At 46.8% G+C, this 17,573-nt stretch overlaps 2 protein-coding genes across 2 annotated transcripts in view; one reads left to right on the top strand and one right to left on the bottom strand.

The window, feature by feature from the left end:
- The first annotated feature begins 485 nt into the window (after positions 1-485).
- Positions 486-9,437, top strand: LOC134038776 (coxsackievirus and adenovirus receptor homolog). Its single transcript, XM_062484344.1, has 8 exons — positions 486-778; positions 2,906-2,994; positions 3,533-3,702; positions 4,762-4,966; positions 7,532-7,684; positions 8,052-8,174; positions 8,440-8,581; positions 8,814-9,437. The coding sequence occupies exons 1-8, from the start codon at positions 747-749 to the stop codon at positions 8,989-8,991; spliced, it is 1,092 nt and encodes a 363-aa protein (XP_062340328.1). The 5' UTR covers positions 486-746; the 3' UTR covers positions 8,992-9,437.
- A 132-nt stretch (positions 9,438-9,569) lies between these two features.
- Positions 9,570-17,573, bottom strand: part of LOC134039052 (guanine nucleotide exchange factor VAV2-like) — a 35,640-nt gene continuing 27,636 nt past the window's right edge. The window contains 11 exon segments of the mRNA XM_062484803.1: positions 9,570-11,747; positions 12,543-12,697; positions 13,438-13,527; positions 14,274-14,397; positions 14,616-14,703; positions 14,999-15,115; positions 15,639-15,700; positions 16,165-16,236; positions 16,496-16,623; positions 17,060-17,078; positions 17,403-17,416. Of these exon segments, the coding sequence (XP_062340787.1) occupies positions 11,700-11,747; positions 12,543-12,697; positions 13,438-13,527; positions 14,274-14,397; positions 14,616-14,703; positions 14,999-15,115; positions 15,639-15,700; positions 16,165-16,236; positions 16,496-16,623; positions 17,060-17,078; positions 17,403-17,416 (917 nt within the window). The 3' untranslated portion in view covers positions 9,570-11,699.

Genomic DNA, 17,573 nt, shown 5'->3' with positions numbered 1-17,573 from the left:
ATTCCTGGTGAATATTCTATTTATATTTAATAGCATTGGGTAGGCCTAAATGTTATATAGGTTTAATAGGCATTAGGCCTATATACATTCATACATTTTAGTCATTTGGCAGACGCTCTTATCCAGAGCGACTTACAGTAAGTACAGGGACATTCCCCCCGAAGCAAGAAGGGTGAAGTACCTTGCCCAAGGACACAACGTCATTGTCATCAGCCATCTGACTCCCATATAGTATTCAGTAGGCTACGGTTTTGAAATCTTGAGTGTCATTCTGTGTGAATGTGTTCCAAACTTCTCCAATTTGTGCCACAAAGACAACCATTGTTGAATGCAAAACCAGTCAGGGGTGGGTGAGGAAAATTCATTGTGTCGTCGGTTGATCAACCAGTTCCTTGTCACCTGAGATCCCATTGTTGACATCACATGACGCTCTCAAGTCTCCTTGTTCGAAACAGGAGGCATTCAACGTACGAAATATGGAGGTCTGCGGTAACTGACGCTTCTCTGATAATCGACTTCACTTTCGTCGTTGCTTCGAATAATCTCTTCTCTCAAACGCTCTTCATGAGATCAGTTTGAGATACTGCATCCTACATCCTGGTAAACAGAAGAAAAAAAAAAGCCCAATGAGATAGGGGTATGCTAACAAGCTGAGCTTATAGGTGGGACCTTTGTGTAGCAGGAACCAGCTGGGAGGTTTAGATCACCTGTTTTACCGGGGAGTCTCCATTATCAGGTGCGGCTGAATGCTACGTTATATTAAACGAACTTACTTCAGGTAAGTTGTTGATTTGTTTGTTTGTGTTGCACTGTTGCTACAGAACAGTTTCAACAATATTACATTCCAAGCCATTAACTGAGTAAAGAATCAGTTAATTATTTACTCAGTTAATATAGCTATGGGCTAATAAGTTAGGATACTCAGGCTAATTAATTCCTTATTCAGAGCTTCGCAGATGCATTACATTATCCAACTATAGAGGGTAAAATTTCTGGGGAAATTGTAGGGTGTGCTTGCTGGCGTCGGTTGCACAGGGGTCCGTTTTTGAATGACATTTTTACAACTGATATTTCTGTATATTTTATATAAAAATGCATACTTATTATAAAGATGACATAGATTTATTTTTTGCTGCTCATTTAAAACTGAAAATACGAGTGAAGTGTAGAATGAAATAGATGTCTTCTCATTTCCCCTGCAAGAGGCAGCCTCATCGTTGAAACAAAACGAATAAATTTGGCAGACCGGTGTAAAAATTGACCTAATCTCTATGACTTAAACGTCATTTTAAGTTTTTCCCTTCTCATGATATTTTCAGGCATTTAGCCTACTCATTGCATTCATTCATTAATAAAGAACCCCCTTTGAAGATTATTCTACGACGTTACCGGCAGTAGAAGATGGAATCGCGATTCAAACAGTACCATCTGCTAACTGAAAATATGCCCCCCAAAACGTAAATAAGCTTGACATTTATTTAGTGGAAAATCGTTCATTCATAAAAAGCTCACTGGTAGCGATCATTGTGAGTAACAACGCAAAATGCGATATAGCCCTGTGTGGAGAAGCTGCCCCGGTAAATTGTACTACTACGGTACAGTACTAGTAGACTACTGCTGTGTTCGTCTTGGTAGCGATTGCGTTGGTTGAATTGGATTTAACGTTCTGTTGTACGGTTTAAGCTTAAATTAATTATTTTCATGAACAGATTGACAACGTTTAGGCTGTGGCAATGAAGTTCAGGTTAGTAGTTAGATAGACTTTTGATTTAAGTAAGGGGAGTGCCGAACATGTTCTGTCGCCGCCGTTTGACTTCCTAAACAGCTGTGTACTGTAGATGTTTTTGTAGTGTGTCTCACGTAAGCTACAGCGTTGCAGTGAGCTACACTGGTTTGAAACCACAGGTAATGGTAATTTCACCAACAAATCGTTTACTAATGTCAGAATAAATCCTACAACGAAAATGTATATGTGAGGAATGTTTATTTTAAGATTGAAAACAGATAACGCTACATCATAGACCACTGTAGTATGTGTTGCCCGGGCAACACAGGCTAATGTCATGATGATAATACTTCAGTGAAATAGTAACTACTGTTTCCGAAAGTAGATGTACTTCCTTAATAATATCAGCTTATACTGTACATTACACATCACAATTGTGTGTCATATCACAAAGTAAAATGAGTAAATAGTTATCACCCTGGCCTCTTTGCTTGTGGCGTTTCTGCAGCTGCCTTGCAGTAAAGCTATAGATAGCCTAGCTATCCCCCAAGTTAACAGATGCGAAACGAATGTTCTGCTACAGGTAGTCATGCGTGTTTTCGTGACGTTAGTGACGTAGTGACGTTAGTAACGTCAGTGACTGTGGCTAGCAAATTAGCCACCGTTAGCTTCACTTTTCGCCACAAAAACTTAACTTGAGCCTAAACCATGCAACGGAACGTAAATCCCAATAGAAGCAACTCAATCGCTACCAAGACGAAACTTTTGACACCTAGGTTGTCTATGTTGGCCAAATATTGACTGAGTTTTAGGGGGGCAAAAATAAATTAAAAAAATAATAATAATATATATGTGAGAGAACAAAGGTTGTGCCCTTGCCGAAGGCAAAGCACACCCAATTATCAGTGATAATTACAAGTGTTTGTATAGAGTTCTCAGTTGTCGGACTGACTTGTAGCCTATTGCAGATTCAGTGAGCAATATTCAAATAATGGGTATAACGTGTGGCTTTGTGCACTGTCAGTTGTGTGTGTCAGATGTGTGTGACAGATCCGTTTTTGTCCATAAATTTAGTCAGAAATTGTATGAATATAAATCAGCTGTGTCTAATCTCTGGGGTGATGTTCTGAGTGGGAGCCACGAGTTACTGTTCAGATGTTTCTGTGATCTGTTCCGTAGCCGTCTGGCTCCGATGATGCGGTTACCCAGCGCTTTCCCTTGTCTGTCTGTCCTAGTGATGTTAGCCACCATAACACTCCTTAATGTAGGTGAGAATCAACCCCTTTCCTCTCCCAACATGAACACACACACACACACACACACACACACCGAGTGAGAGAAATAAAGGGGTACAGGGATAAGAGTGAGCGTGGAGGAGGTGGACGGTTGAGTCATTTCTAGGTTTGTGAGATTATGTTGATAAAATAGCATCGTTGTGCATTCCCCTTTGGCAAGTGTCTTGGTGGGTTGTCAAGCCAACCCCAGGTCTGTTGTCCCAGAGGGTTTCTCTGTTGCGAGAACAGGCCCTGACACACAAGGACTAGCTAGCCTATGAAATGTTTGAGTGAGTTCACGAAAAGGAACAATGAATATGGAATTATTAAGAAGGTATTTTCATGGAGTGAATCCGAATTCGTTGCAGGCACGGCTACAAAGGGAATATGGAATCTCGGTTTACTGGGGCGGATCAAACAGTGTCCAATTAAACCACATTGAATAGGAATCACAAATTAAGCTACATTATTCAGTTAGTAATCTCGCCATGAAAGGACGGTGAGAATAACGCTAGGTGTGATGATGTCCAAGGTTACAGCACGTCGCTGCAGCTAACCTCCACAGGACCGCAGACGATCAAGCGGGCCGAGGGGGAGAGTGTGACCCTGGGCTGCACCTACACGCCAGGTAGCTCGGACACCGGCGAACTGGACATCGAATGGTCTGTGGTCAGCCCAGATACCACTCAGAAGGACCAGCTGGTGAGCGGATTCAATGCTCCGATTTATGTGGTTAAAGTTTTAACTGTGTTGCTGTAGCAACACAGTTAAAACTTTGCTTAAGCTTGTGCTTAAGTTAGCTAATGACGTAATTTTAAATACAAATCTTACCCTAACCCTTACCGTCGTTAACTAGCGAAACATTTCAGCCTAAGGGGTAGCAGCATTAATAGGCTATTAAATAGTCTCTCAGGTAAATTCCCCAGTTAATTGACGCCGTGACCACGTGCAACAAAACAAGCGTACATTTTAACATTTGACATTTTAATCATTGAGTAAATCTGCTCCCAAAAGACCAACAGCAGGTTAAATTGCGTTTGGTAAATGTCGCCTCCCCGGGGAGAAGCAATTCTGAACCTGGTCGACCTAGATCTGCAACATCAGTTAGAAAGCACAAGCTTTCTGAAGAAGCCACAATTGGAGCAGTCAAGTCAAATCAACGTTGGCTTCAGGGCGGTGCGTCTGTTGCCGAGGTGAATTGGTAAACTCACTACTTTTCAGTATAACAGTCCAGTATAAGAGAAAAATTAAAATCATACAATTAAGTGGTACACTGGTAGGTAGTCGCGCTTTTAGGGCCGGGTGTTCTAAGCCCGGTGTGGGTCGAGATCTGGAGGAAGGACCTTGAGGGGCTACTATCTGTAGTAGAAAACCAAACTTCGAGTACAGTCATGTTGATTCGGTACCATGCTGTGGGAAAGCGCCATTGATGTTGCTGCTCTGCCTGTGGCAGAAATCAAGTGGACCAAAACTAGCGTTAACGCCCTACTCTCTTGTAACACTATTATCTTGAACACCAGTTTAATGATGCTGCTCTTAGAACAGCATGATACGGTTACACAGATCGTTGTAGTTTTGTTAGTTTTTTTGGTGGATAGTACAGTTCAAGGTAGACAGGAAACGAAGGGGTGAGAGAGGGAGACTTGCAGCAATGGGCCTGAGCCGGATTCGAACCCATAAACATAAACAATATGATCCAATCCGTAAAGTATCCATGGTTTTTAATCAGGATGTTTTTCTGCATCATACCTTCTCCTTAAGCTCCTCTCCTATACCGGGGGGCGAAAGTATATCCATGGCAAACCCGAGCTCGTCGAGGGGCTGGGTTTCGCTGCAGGTGACCCCTCCCTTGGTGACGCGTCCCTGATCATCGCCTTGCTGTCACACGGACATTCTGCCACCTACCAGTGCAAAGTGAAGAAGTCTCCAGGGGTGGATATGCGGAAAGTCTCTCTGGTTGTTATGGGTACGACCTGGTGTCAGTTTCAACATCACACTGCATAATTCAGTACAACACTTAGCCTAGGTACAGTGTTTTGATGTCTTATCCAGGCTTCTGCTTTGACCATGAGTGGAAATCATTTTAATTGAATACATTTAATTTTAAGATGTGGACCCCCTAAAATATAAGGAAATATAAATTCAGGCTATGCTCCCTGCCAACTAACTTCTCTTGTACCCACCAAAACTGATACCTTATTTTTGCCCCTAGATTAAACACATACCGACTTTCACAGACTGGTTTCAGACAACTGTGGCAACGTTCTTGGTAGATAAGTAACAGTGTATTATACAATCCACTCTAAGAACTGTTGTAAAAGGAAAATGTACAGTCAGGTCCATAAATATTTGGACATTGACACAATTTTCATCATTTTGGCTCTGTATTGAAATGAAACAATCAAGATGTGCTTTAAGTGCAGACTTTCAGCTTTAATTTCAGGGTATTTACATCCAAATCAGGTGAACGGTGTAGGAATTACAACACATTTTATATGTGCCCCCCCCCCCTTTTTTAAGGGACCAAAAATAATTGGACAAACTAACATAATCATAAATCTAATTGTCACCTTTAATACTTGGTTGCAAATCCTTTGCAGTCAATGACAGCCTGAAGTCTGGAACCCATAGACATCACCAGACGCTGGGTTTCGTCCCTGGTGATGCTCTGCCAGGCCTCTACTGCAACTGTCTTCAGTTCCTGCTTGTTCTTGGGGCATTTTCCCTTCAGTTTTGTCTTTAGCAAGTGAAATGCATGCTCAATTGGATTTAGGTCAGGTGATTGACTTGGCCATTGCAGAACATTCCACTTCTTTGCATTAAAAAACTCTTTGGTTGCTTTCGCAGTATGCTTCGGGTCATTGTCCATCTGCACTGTGAAGCGCCGTCCTATGAGTTCTGAAGCATTTGGCTGAATCTGAGCAGATAATATTGCCCGAAACACTTCAGAATTCATCCTACTGCCTTTGTCAGCAGTGACATCATCGATAAATACAAGGGAACCAGTTCCATTGGCAGCCATACATGCCCATGCCATAACACTACCTCCACCATGTTTCACTGATGAGGTGGTATGCTTTGGATCATGAGCAGTTCCTTCCCTTCTCCATACTCTTCTCTTCCCATCATTCAGGTACAAGTTGATCTTGGTCTTATCTGTCCATAGGATGTTGTTCCAGAACTGTACAGGCTCTTTTAGATGTTTTTTGGCAAACTCTAATTCGTCTTCCTGTTTTTGAGACTCACCAATGGTTTACATCTTGTGGTGAACCCTCTGTATTTACTCTGGTGAAGTCTTCTCTTAATTGTTGACTTTGACACAGATACGCCTACCTCCTGGAGAGTGTTCTTGATCTGGCCAACTGTTGTGAAGGGGTTTTTCTTCACCAGGGAAAGAATTCTTCTGTCATCCACCACAGTTGTTTTCCGTGGTCTTCCGGGTCTTTTGGTGTTGCTGAGCTCACCAAGTGCGTAATTCTTTCTTTTTAAGAATGTACCAAACAGTTGATTTGGCCACACCTAATGTTTTTGCTATCTCTCTGATAGGTTTGTTTTGATTTGTTTTGAGCCTAACGATGGCTTGCTTCACTGATGGTGACAGCTCTTTGGACTTCATATTGAGAGTTGACAGCAACAGATTCCAAACACAAATACCATACTTGAAATGAACTCTAGACCTTTTATCTGCTCCTTGTCAATGAAATAACGAACTCCCTTTATGAGGGAATAACATACACCTGGCCATGGAACAGCTGAGCAGCCAATTGTCCAATTACTTTTGGTCCCTTAAAAAGGGGGGGGGGCACATATCAAGTGTTGTAATTCCTACACCGTTCACCTGATTTGGATGTAAATACCCTGAAATTAAAGCTGAAAGTCTGCACTTAAAGCACATCTTGATTGTTTCATTTCAAATCCATTGTGGTGGTATACAGAGCCAAAATGATGAAAATTGTGTCAATGTCCAAATATTTATGCACCTGACTGTAGATGTCATTCAGGCAAAATATCAGTTGTCCGAGTCTCACAGTCAGACAGCCTTCAGCCCTGGAACACATTCAGCTGAGAGAAAAGGAGTCGCTAGTCTTTTGTACCCTTTGTTGAAGGAGGTATAACGACAAGTTGTAGATGAATAATGCAAATAAAAGTGTGCAAGGAAACCAATTTTGTCTATTGACAGTAACAATGGAGACCAAACTACAGTGACAAATTCCTAGTTCTTTCGGAAAGTCGGTATCATTCAGCAGCTGTCGGGGACACGTCATTCAGAGAGCCTTCCTTTGAAACAACAGGAAATATCTCTTAATCTGTTACTTTACATTACATTTAGTCATTTAGCAGACGCTCTTATCCAGAGCGACTTACAGTAAGTACAGGGACATTCCCCCGAGGCAAGTAGGGTGAAGTGCCTTGACCAAGGACACAACATCATTCTGCACGGCCGGGAATCAAACCGGCAACCTTCTGATTAATAGCCCGATTCTCTAACCGCTCAGCCTTCTGATTACCCTCTCACTTTTCTTTGTGGCAGTGAAGCCGTCGAAGCCCAGGTGTCGGGTGGAGGGTGGAGAGGAGGTGGGCATGCCAGTCTCCCTCCACTGCAAGTCTGACCAGGGATCCACTCCTCTCAGCTACGCCTGGACTGTGGATCGAGTCGGCCCAGTCTCCACGGCCAACATACAGAGTAAGCCTGCCCTCTACAGGCCACCACCCTGAATTACATCACCACAAACAAATTAAATACATTTGATCCATACAGCAGACGCTTTTACCCGAGGCGACATGCAAATAGCGCATGTAGAACGTAAACCAGATAATCGAACATTAAAATGGTCTAGTTCTAGCGATGTTTCAGCGGTTAGTGTCTAGTATTGTTGTGTTTTACCAGGCACAACTGTTTTGGTGTTTGGGAGGGGGCAGGGCGATAAGTCGAATAAGTCAGGAATTCAGAGTTCAGTGCTCCAAAATGTACAAAGAAGATGTCTAATGCTCTGTACTCTATAACTATGTGCGGTGCGGTTGGTGTTGTCTGCGTGGTTTCTGGTAATCAGACAGCGTGACAGGTGAGCTCCTAATCAGGAACCACTCAGAGAGCTTCGCTGGCGTCTACCTGTGTGAGGTCACCAACGCCGTGGGGGCGGAGCGCTGCCGAATCAGGCTGAGAGCTGTCAAACGTAGGTACACAGGTACACACAGCTACACGCTACACAGGTACACGCTACACAGGTACACGCTACACAGGTACACACAGATACACGCTACACAGGTACACACAGATACACACAGGTACACAGATGTACACACAAGTAGGTAGAAGCTACACGCACCAAACACTGACTGTAGTTTAACACAAAACTGCATGTAGCATGTTGGATTCAGCTCCACTAAGGCTCCATAATCCCTCACCGTAACCCTACCCCGTTCCTCCTCCACCTCCAGCTCCTAACAGAGCAGGGGTGATCGCTGGAACAGTGGTAGGGTCTCTCCTCCTCCTCGTCATCATCGTGCTGCTCCTCTGTGTCTTCCTCTACAAGTGGAGAGGCAGCCCGCGGTACGAGAAGGAGGTTGCCAACGAGATCAGGTACCTAATGGAAGGCTCCTCACCCAAATTATTGCCTGCTTCCTGATTCCTCCTCGGATTGATTATTTTGTAAAACCCCAGCCAATCAAACTGGAGCTGGAGGAAAGCGCGGAAGTTCAGACAAGAACTGAGGGCGTCGTTTCCCATCTTCGAATGCATTTTTCGTAAAATTGCCTACTGCAGCTTTAAAGGGCGTGTTGCTAACGGTGGTTCTTCCTCACCTCTGCCACAGGGAGGACGCCCCCGCCCCAGAGAGCCGCCCGGGAAGCCGAGGAGGCAGCCTGTACTACAGCCAGGTTCCCCGCTCCCAGACCGGCCGCACGGACACAGCACCCCCACTGCCTCCGGGCTCCAACAGCACAGGGGACGTGCCTCTCAAGTACGACGGCCAGTACGGGTGCATAGTGTGACTCTGGACAGGTGGAGAAGGGTCTGGAATGCTCTAGAATGATCTGGGATGATATAGAAGGCTCTAGAATGAACTGGGATGATCTAGAATTCTCTGGGATGATCTAGAATGCTTTAGAATGATCTAGAATGTGCTTGAATGATCTGGAATGCTGTAGAATTGTGCAGAACCTTCCAGGGTATGTGAATGGGACGGCCAGGGAAAGACTAAAGTGTTGTGTTTGTGTGTTTTGCTGAGAAGTTTTCAAGGTACTCAATTTTAGAAACTTGGGATTGTTTTTTGCCCTGAGCGAGAGGTGTGTGTGCCTGAATGAAAGTACCGAAGGACGTCTGTAATAGTTCTATTGTCAAAAAGCAAAATGTTGTCTGTTTGATTGAAAGTTGTTTGTGAATAGGACATTGATTTTATAATTGAAAAGTTATCTATAATAAATGTTTGTCATTGTCATGTCATTTGTGTTTGTATTATTATCAAAATTGAAGTGGCTTTTGAATAATAGACTCAGTCTTTGCTAAACATGTTTTGACTGGGATACAGCTTATTAAAAACAACACAAGAAAAACCAACATTCATCAAACGTAGGCAAAAAGAGAAATATTTATTTTGATGATAGACCTCATTTTGGAAAAACTCCACCTTCCCAAAAAAATGTACACATTACGTAATCTTTTGAGGACGTACTGACTGAGGAGTTGGAATATTTATAACCACATGCAATGGGGGTTTCTCCACTACAGAAACAGCCAGGACAACGCCCCCCCTCACCCAGCGTCAGTTAGTGGGGTCTGGGGTGGTGAGGGGGCGGTGTATGGGGGTGTAGGGTTGAGGGGGCCTGCTTTGGAAAAACTCACATCATCCAAGGTCAAAGGGATAAACCGAATATTTAGTCTTCTCCTGCATCAGTGCTTCTCTCCTTGTGCTCAGTCAGGGGCTGCAGGGGGTTTCGGACCATGGGAGGCCTGGTTCTGAGGAAACTTATAGAACAGGCGTGGATACATCCGACCCAGGGGTTCACAAGCCTTCTGCACCGTCCGAAAACAAGCTCCGCCCCCCAGGAGCTTAAGAACCAATCACATTGGACAACCTGACCTCGGGATCCAAAAATCGCTTCGCGTTAAACATCCCAAAGACCGTGGAATTAGGTTGGAGAAACCAGGCTCTCTGCTTGTTTTGAAATCAAGTCTTTTAAGGTCACCTACCATGTATCCGGGAGCACAGACGATGGATGAATGGTTTTTTGTCTGCACTTTGACCTCCGACGAACACACCAACATTGGTGTGGGTGATTAAAGATTGTTATCATCTTATCTTGGTTCATCCTGGAACAGGAACATCCTGCAGCTACTAGTCTACAGTATATAAACTCTGACATGACACTTTTTTTGTTATTTTTGTAAGTTTCTTTTTCCAAATGTCAAAATCCCAGCACCACATAATCAACTGTAAATAAGGCAAACAATACAAACACAAAAAACAACCTGTTCAGGCCAAGGTTCATGCAGACATCTGGCTTCAAACGATTTAAGGTGGTCCAGTTTTCAGCAAGTTAAGTTTGGTTTTGTGCAAAAAAAAAAGAAAATCAAACAGACAAAAAAAATCAACAACAAATAAGAAAAAACAAAAAAAAGATCAATCAGTGAACACCTAGGTTTCAGTGCATCAGGTGTGTCGTGGACTGGCTTGAAGTTTCCCTTTTGCATCCTGGTGATTGTGAAAACCCATAAAGTGCTGCCGGAAACTGGTGGGATTCCTCCAGGCCAGGCCTGGCGTCCCAGTTCCCAGGCCTGTGTCGGTGGAGGGTTTTGGGGTTCAGCTGCAGACTCTCTCCCCCTCCTCAGCCCCAGCTCCCCCGGACAGTCTCCACCTCCGCCGGGCGATCGAACCGTCTCCCCCGTCGTGCTTGTGAGGGTCTTGGTGGGCTGGAGGCTGACGTGTTGGAAGGGCTCCTCCTGCCCCTCCGCTCTGTGGAGAAACCCCTCTGCCGAGGAAGGTGCTGTACTGGAATGGTCGATGGGAGTTCAGTGAGTATTGACCACGTCTTCAAGGCACCGTACTGTATGTTGACCAGGGAAAGTGTGTGTGTGTGTGTGTGTGTACGCAGGACAAAACAACCCCCCCCCCTCCACCTGTCAGCCCACAAGGCATCACCATGACAACTAAGGCAAAATCTTCCAGCGAAGAGACACAAAAAATCTGTATCCTTTTTTTCTTCTTCTTCTTCTTGACTCACTGTATACTTTGCTGCAGCTAATCATCAACATCGCACAATAAACGTTAGTATCTCTATTAAATAAATTATCTATACTGTACATTATGCTACCCCGCACCCCTTCCCAAAGACCTGTAGCTGAGAGAACCATACTCCCCTGGGAGGACAGTCTGCAGGGGTCAACTTCTCAGCTTCGTCAACTCAGTTCCTGAAAGCCTCCTCAGAACTAAGACTTAAAATCCAGTTTTTCCTCACAGAGAACAAACAGGACAACATGGTACAAAAATAACAAAATCAAAGCCGATGCACAGAGAGAGAGAGAGAGAGAGAGAGAGAGAGGGGGGGGGGTCGGACCCGGAGCGCAAACGCCCGCTGAGAAAACCAGTAGCCAGCTGAAAAATAATTCCACGCAGTGTTTCCCTGGAGACCAAGTAGTCCTCTTTGAGGCCTGTGGATTGAGGTGTGTTGTGATTGGACGGCCTGCCGGTGACATCATTTCCTCACTGGACTCCTTCCTCGTCGACGTAGGTGGATGGAAACCACCCGATCTGAAACAATGATCATATTTAATCAACAAATATCTTATTGACAAGAATTAGTCATATATTTTTTTTTTCTTCGTGAGTTATCATACGTCTTATTTCATCCAAATGTATCGATTTGTCAGACGCTTTTATCGAAAGCAATGTACAGGGAGAAGGATTCGAACCTGCGACCTGTAAATCTGCAGTCAAACCCTCTAACCACTCAGCCACACCCAGTAACCCAGACCTCCGGGTAACACCGGAGAGGAGCTGCAGACATGTATCCTAGTCTTCATTCAGAAGCGTTCAGGTGAAGCTACTCACTAGGCCAGTGGTCTTCAACCCTGGTCCTCAAGTACCCCCTGTCCTGCATGTTTTAGATGTTTCCCTGTTCCAACACACCTGATTCAAATGAATGGTCATTAACAGGCTTCTGTATAACTAGATAACGACCCATTCATTTGAATCAGGTGTGTCGGAGCAGGGAAACATCTAAAACATGCAGGACAGGGGGTAATTGAGGACCAGGGTTGAGAACCACTGCTCTAGGCTACAGAACATCTATCAATCAGCATCTAGATTACAGGGGTTCCCAATCCTGGTCCTCGGGCCTCCCTGCCCTGCATGTTTTCGATGTTTCCCTGCTCCAACACACCTGATTCAAATGAATGGTCGTTATCTGAGCCTAATAACGACCATTCATTTGAATCAGGTGTGTTTGGAGCAGGGAAACATCGAAAACATGCAGGGCAGGGAGGCCCGAGGACCAGGATTGGGAACCCCTGATAGAAGGTTCCTGTGACAGGCTGCGGTCCTCACCCTTCCGTTGGCCTCTCCTTTCCACCAGCCCTGGTCTCCTCCGATCTTGCTGTAGATCTTCACGACGTCTCCTTCTCGGAGCGACAGCTCTCTCATGTCCCGCGCCGCGAAGCTGTAGCGAGCCACTGCCGTGCTCACCACTCTGGGGGTAAACACTGCAACGGCCAACACGAGGAGGAGGGTCAAAGGTCAATCTCACCTCAAAGAGTCAGAGGAGAGGGTGAACACATGCATGAACTCTGGAGAATGAGGTTCACGTGCACAGATAGGGAGGCACCGGCTGGTTATACTCGTACGATACAGATACATTACCTAAGGATTTTTTTTTTTTCTGGCAAAGTTTAAGTTTTGTTTCCTATGTTGTGCAAGCTAACGAGGCCCTCTGAGAGTTGTTGAGCAACACAGTCAACTGCTCATTTTTGAAAGGGCCCGCTACTTTCCAGCTAATTATATTTCAGCAATCCTGTTTCAGACAATCGCCTACGACGAGGCAGGCCATTTGAATTAATTGTATCACATTACCTAGTTCGGCTTTAAGAAGGTGGGGAAAGAATATGGAGAAAACAAGGGCTCTTTATTCCATAATGAGATGGTTACTAAATCCAGAATATCTTGTGATAATGAGGGCACGGAGACTTGTTTGCTAGCTAAGCTAAAGGTAAATGAGGGAGAGGATGAGGCAGCAGGGATGAGAGAGAAATGGCGATGCGTGATGAGAGAAGAAAAGAGGGAAGATGAGGGAGTGAGGAGAAAGGGAGGGAGAGATGATGAGAGATGGGGGAGAGAAAGAGAGAGGGGTGAAGGGAAAGAGTGATGATGAGATGGAGGGAGGGAGGGAGAGATGATGAGAGGGAAGATGAGAGGGAGGGAGGGATGATGAGAGAGGGAGGAGTACCTGACCAGAAGGGAGCAGAGCTCTGAGAGGAGGAGAAGTTGAGACCTTGAGGACTGAGGAAGGAGAAGTTGTAGGAAGCACAGGTGGCTGCTGAGAGGAGAGAGAGAGAGAGAGAGAGAGAGAGAGAGAGAGAGAGAGAGAGAGAGAGAGAGAGAGAGAGAGAGGGAGAGGGAGGGAGAGAGAGAGAGGGAGAGAGGGAGGGAGAGAGAGGGAGAGAGAGGGAGAGGGAGAGAGGGAGAGAGAGAAATGAAGCAGAGGAAACCAAAGAGGAGGGCAGAGAGACAGGTAACTCATTAGGCAGCATGCTTTGCGTTACATTATCTGTTGGAGCCAGGCTGTGTTGTAGCTGCTGTTGGGTCCAGCTGAGGAGTCAACAATCACAGGCCAGTGTGAGGATAGGCTAAGCTAGGCTAAACCTGGCTAGGCTAGGCTAGGCTAAACCTGGCTTGATTAAACCTGGCTAGGCTAGGCTAAACCTGGCTTGATTAAAGCTGGCTAGGCTAGGCTAAACCTGGCTAGGCTAGGCTAAACCTGGCTTGATTAAACTTGGCTAGGCTAAACCTGGCTAGGCTAGGCTAAACCTGGCTTGATTAAACCTGGCTAGGCTAGGCTAAACCTGGCTTGATTAAACCTGGCTAGGCTAGACCCACCGAGTTCGAATGAGAATAGACCAGACTGAGAACGTTCCGATCACCCTGTGTCTCAGTATAAAGAGAGAGAGAAAACAGAGAGAGAGAAACAGAGATAAAGAGAGAGAGAAACAGAGAGAGAGAGAGAAAACAGAGAGAGAGAAAACAGCTAACTGCGCCCAGCCGTGGCGTCGGGGGCGGGCGTACCTGGCGAGCGTGAGCTGGCCCGGGTGAGGGAGCGCTCCCTGGCCTTGTAGGGGTGACGGAGCGTGGTGTCCAGCAGCTTGAAGCTCTCCTTCAGGGAGTGGGCCTGGTAGTACTCTACTAACTCCTGTCACACACACAGGGATACACACACACACACACAAGGTTACACACACAAACACAGACACAGACACACACACACACACAGGGACACACACACACAGGGATACACACACATACACACACACTATTTTGTCACACTGATCATATCAACAGTATGCTGTACACCCGTTGAGAGTCCGGTCTGTTAGACCTGCTGTGACAGCTTGACCTGAAGCTTCTCACCAGCAGGCTCTCAAACTTCTTGGCCTCTGTGATGTGTATCCAGCTGTCCTTCTCGATCACCTTGATGTGCTTGACCTCCTCGTTGAACCTGCGGAGGGGGACAGTCACAGAGTCACCTGGGTGACACAGAGCCAGGGAACAGACACAGAGTCACCTGGGTGTGACAGAGCCAGGAGCCTCAGAGCCAGGCTTAGACAACAATGTCCTCCTAGAGGCAATGCGTGGTGCAGCCCAGAACATATTAGGCAACAGACACACGCTAAAAAAACACATCTAAGTGACAAAACGATAACAGTGTCATCACAGTCCAGGCAGACGTGTGAGGTGCAGGTTCGGGTCCTCCCCCACGAGGGAGGACGCCCTCCAGACCAGCTGACACGTACTTGATGCTGATGGCGAATCTCTCGGCCTCCGCCGTCCTCTCCCTGATCAGGTAGGTGCCGCTGCTGTGGGACTTGAGCAGGTTGTCCGCCTGCTGTCGCTCCATGTTCCCGGCAAACCTGGCAACCCGAGGTCACAGGCAAAGCTTACAAACCTGGCAACCCGAGGTCACAGGCAAAGCTCACAAACCAGGCAACCCTAAGGTCACAGGCAAAGCTTACAAACCTGGCAACCCGAGGTCACAGGCATAGCTTACAAACCTGGCAACCCGAGGTCACAGGCAAAGCTCACAAACCTGGCAACCCTAAGGTCACAGGCAAAGCTTACAAACCTGGCAACCCGAGGTCACCGGCAAAGCTTAAAAACCTGGCAACTCGAGGTCAAGGCAAAGCTTACAAACCTGGCAACCCGAGGTCACTGGCAAAGCTTACAAACCTGGCAACCCGAGGTCAAGGCAAAGCTCACAAACCTGGCAACCTGAGGTCGCAGGCAAAGCTTACACGCGCATCCTCACATACACAGAGCAGGAACAACAACAACAACAGACTCCTCCACGGGGCTCCCGTCTGGAGCTCTGTTTCACCGAGTCGATATCTCATCAAGGATGTCGTGCTTTTACTCTGCGGACTTAAAGTGTCTCACCAGGGGTAGCCGTAGTACTCCGTTTCCCTTGACGACTGGCGGGCGGGGAAGGACTGGATGGGCTGTGATGAGGAGGACACAGTCTACGTCATACAAGGCCAGCTTTGTTATACAGACGCTAGCAGAGCAAGGGCTGCTGCTAGACTGTTACTGAACTAGCATGTAGGTGGAAGGTGTGGGGGGAGGGTGTGTGGGAGTGTGTGTGGGAGGGTGTGTGTGTGTGTGTGGGAGGGTGTGTGGGAGTGTGTGTGGGAGGGGGAGTGTGTGTGGGAGGGGGAGTGTGTGTGGGAGGGGGAGTGTGTGTGTGTGGGAGGGTGTGTGTGTGGGAGGGTGTGTGGGAGGGAGGGTGTGTGGGAGGGGGAGTGTGTGTGGGAGGGGGAGTGTGTGGGAGGGTGTGTGTGTGGGAGGGTGTGTGTGTGTGGGAGGGGGAGTGTGTGTGGGAGGGGGAGTGTGTGTGTGTGGGAGGGGGAGTGTGTGTGGGAGGGGGAGTGTGTGTGTGGGAGTGTGTGTGTGTGTGTGTGTGTACCTTGGGGTCCAGGAATGGCTTCACACAGGAGCTGGGGAAGAAGCCACTCTTCTGGGTCTGCATGATCTTACCCTAGACACACACACAGGAGGGGTCAGGGTTACTGTACCTCTCATCAGAAGGTGTCATGGGGTCAGAGGTCAGGGGTCAGGGTACTGTACCTCCCAACAGGAGGTGTCATGGGGTCAGGGGTCAGGGGTACTGTACCTCCCACCAGGAGGTGTCATGGGGTCAGGGGTACTGTACCTCCCAACAGGAGGTGTCATGGGGTCAGGGGTACTGTACCTCCCAACAGGAGGTGTCATGGGGTCAGAGGTCAGGGGTACTGTACCTCCCACCAGGAGGTGTCAGGGTCGCCCTTTAGCAGCTCGATGAAGTCCCCCGTCTGGAGGGAGAGGGGGGGCTTCCCCGGGGGGGCGGGTGTCCCGTGATAGTTACGCACCGCCACCATCTTAGGACCTGAAACAACCACAACATCTTAATATATAATCGTGTTATCTTAAAGCCATATATACTTGTGTTATCTTAAAGCCATATATACTTGTGTTATCTTAAAGCGATACACCACTAGCGGGAGTGGTATTCCTCGTACACATGGGTTCTTTGGCGATAAACCCTCTTGTGGTTTAATGCTGTAATAGTTACAGCAAGCATATGACAAACGCATCACGTCCCTACGGTAACGGCTCACGACAAACTGACAGACGGTTATGAACGGAGAGTCGTGAACATCCGTCCACTAGATGGCAGCAGAGCGCTTCAGTTAAAAAGCGTCCCAGTCGAAAACCACTTGGTTATCCCCCGTCAGCGCCTCATCCAAAAGAGTTTAACACGGGGCCCATTCATTACCACGAGCCTCCTAGACAACAGAGATCGATCCCTCGTAAATTCTTACCTGTCGATAGCTCCGGTTCCTATGAGAGGAGGGAAACAAACCAAACAAACATTAGAGGCTTCGGCGAGGGAGAGGTAGAGAGAGGGAGGGAGGGGTAGAGGGAGGGAGGGTAAGAGAGAGGGAATGAGAATTAGAGAGGAGAGAGAGAGGAGGGAGAGAGAAGAGAGAGGGAAACCGAAGACAGATAGAGAGACAAAGAGATGCATCGAAACACACACTGCTGTAAAGACATATTTCTAAATTGTCCTCATGACTGGAGAGACCAGCGATCGTAGCCTGGCCCAGGTCAGTTAGCGGCCCTGCCACTGAGAGCACGGTTGAGGAGGAGGAGAGGAACTCTTACCAAATCCAGGGGATCTGAAACAGAAACACAGAGAGCATAGTCAGAACAGGAGAGATCTACAGTCTGTGTGAAGGTAGTGGAGAGATATACAGTCTGTGTGAAGGTGGTGGAGAGATATACAGTCTGTGTGAAGGTGGTGGAGAGATATACAGTCTGTGTGAAGGTGGTGGA

The sequence above is a fragment of the Osmerus eperlanus genome, chromosome 18, assembly GCF_963692335.1.
Source record: "Osmerus eperlanus chromosome 18, fOsmEpe2.1, whole genome shotgun sequence".
NCBI lineage: Eukaryota > Metazoa > Chordata > Actinopteri > Osmeriformes > Osmeridae > Osmerus > Osmerus eperlanus.
This window is presented reverse-complemented; position numbering and strand designations above follow the sequence as displayed.

What these genes read in the sequence shown, in the direction of transcription:
- LOC134038776 (XM_062484344.1), top strand. Translation starts at nt 747, where the DNA reads ATGCTACGTTATATTAAACGAACTTACTTCAG. An exon ending in AGTCTCTCTGGTTGTTATGG is followed by an intron (nt 4,967 to 7,531) that starts GTACGACCTGGT and finishes TCTTTGTGGCAG; the next exon opens with TGAAGCCGTCGAAGCCCAGG. An exon ending in GAGGTTGCCAACGAGATCAG is followed by an intron (nt 8,582 to 8,813) that starts GTACCTAATGGA and finishes CCTCTGCCACAG; the next exon opens with GGAGGACGCCCCCGCCCCAG.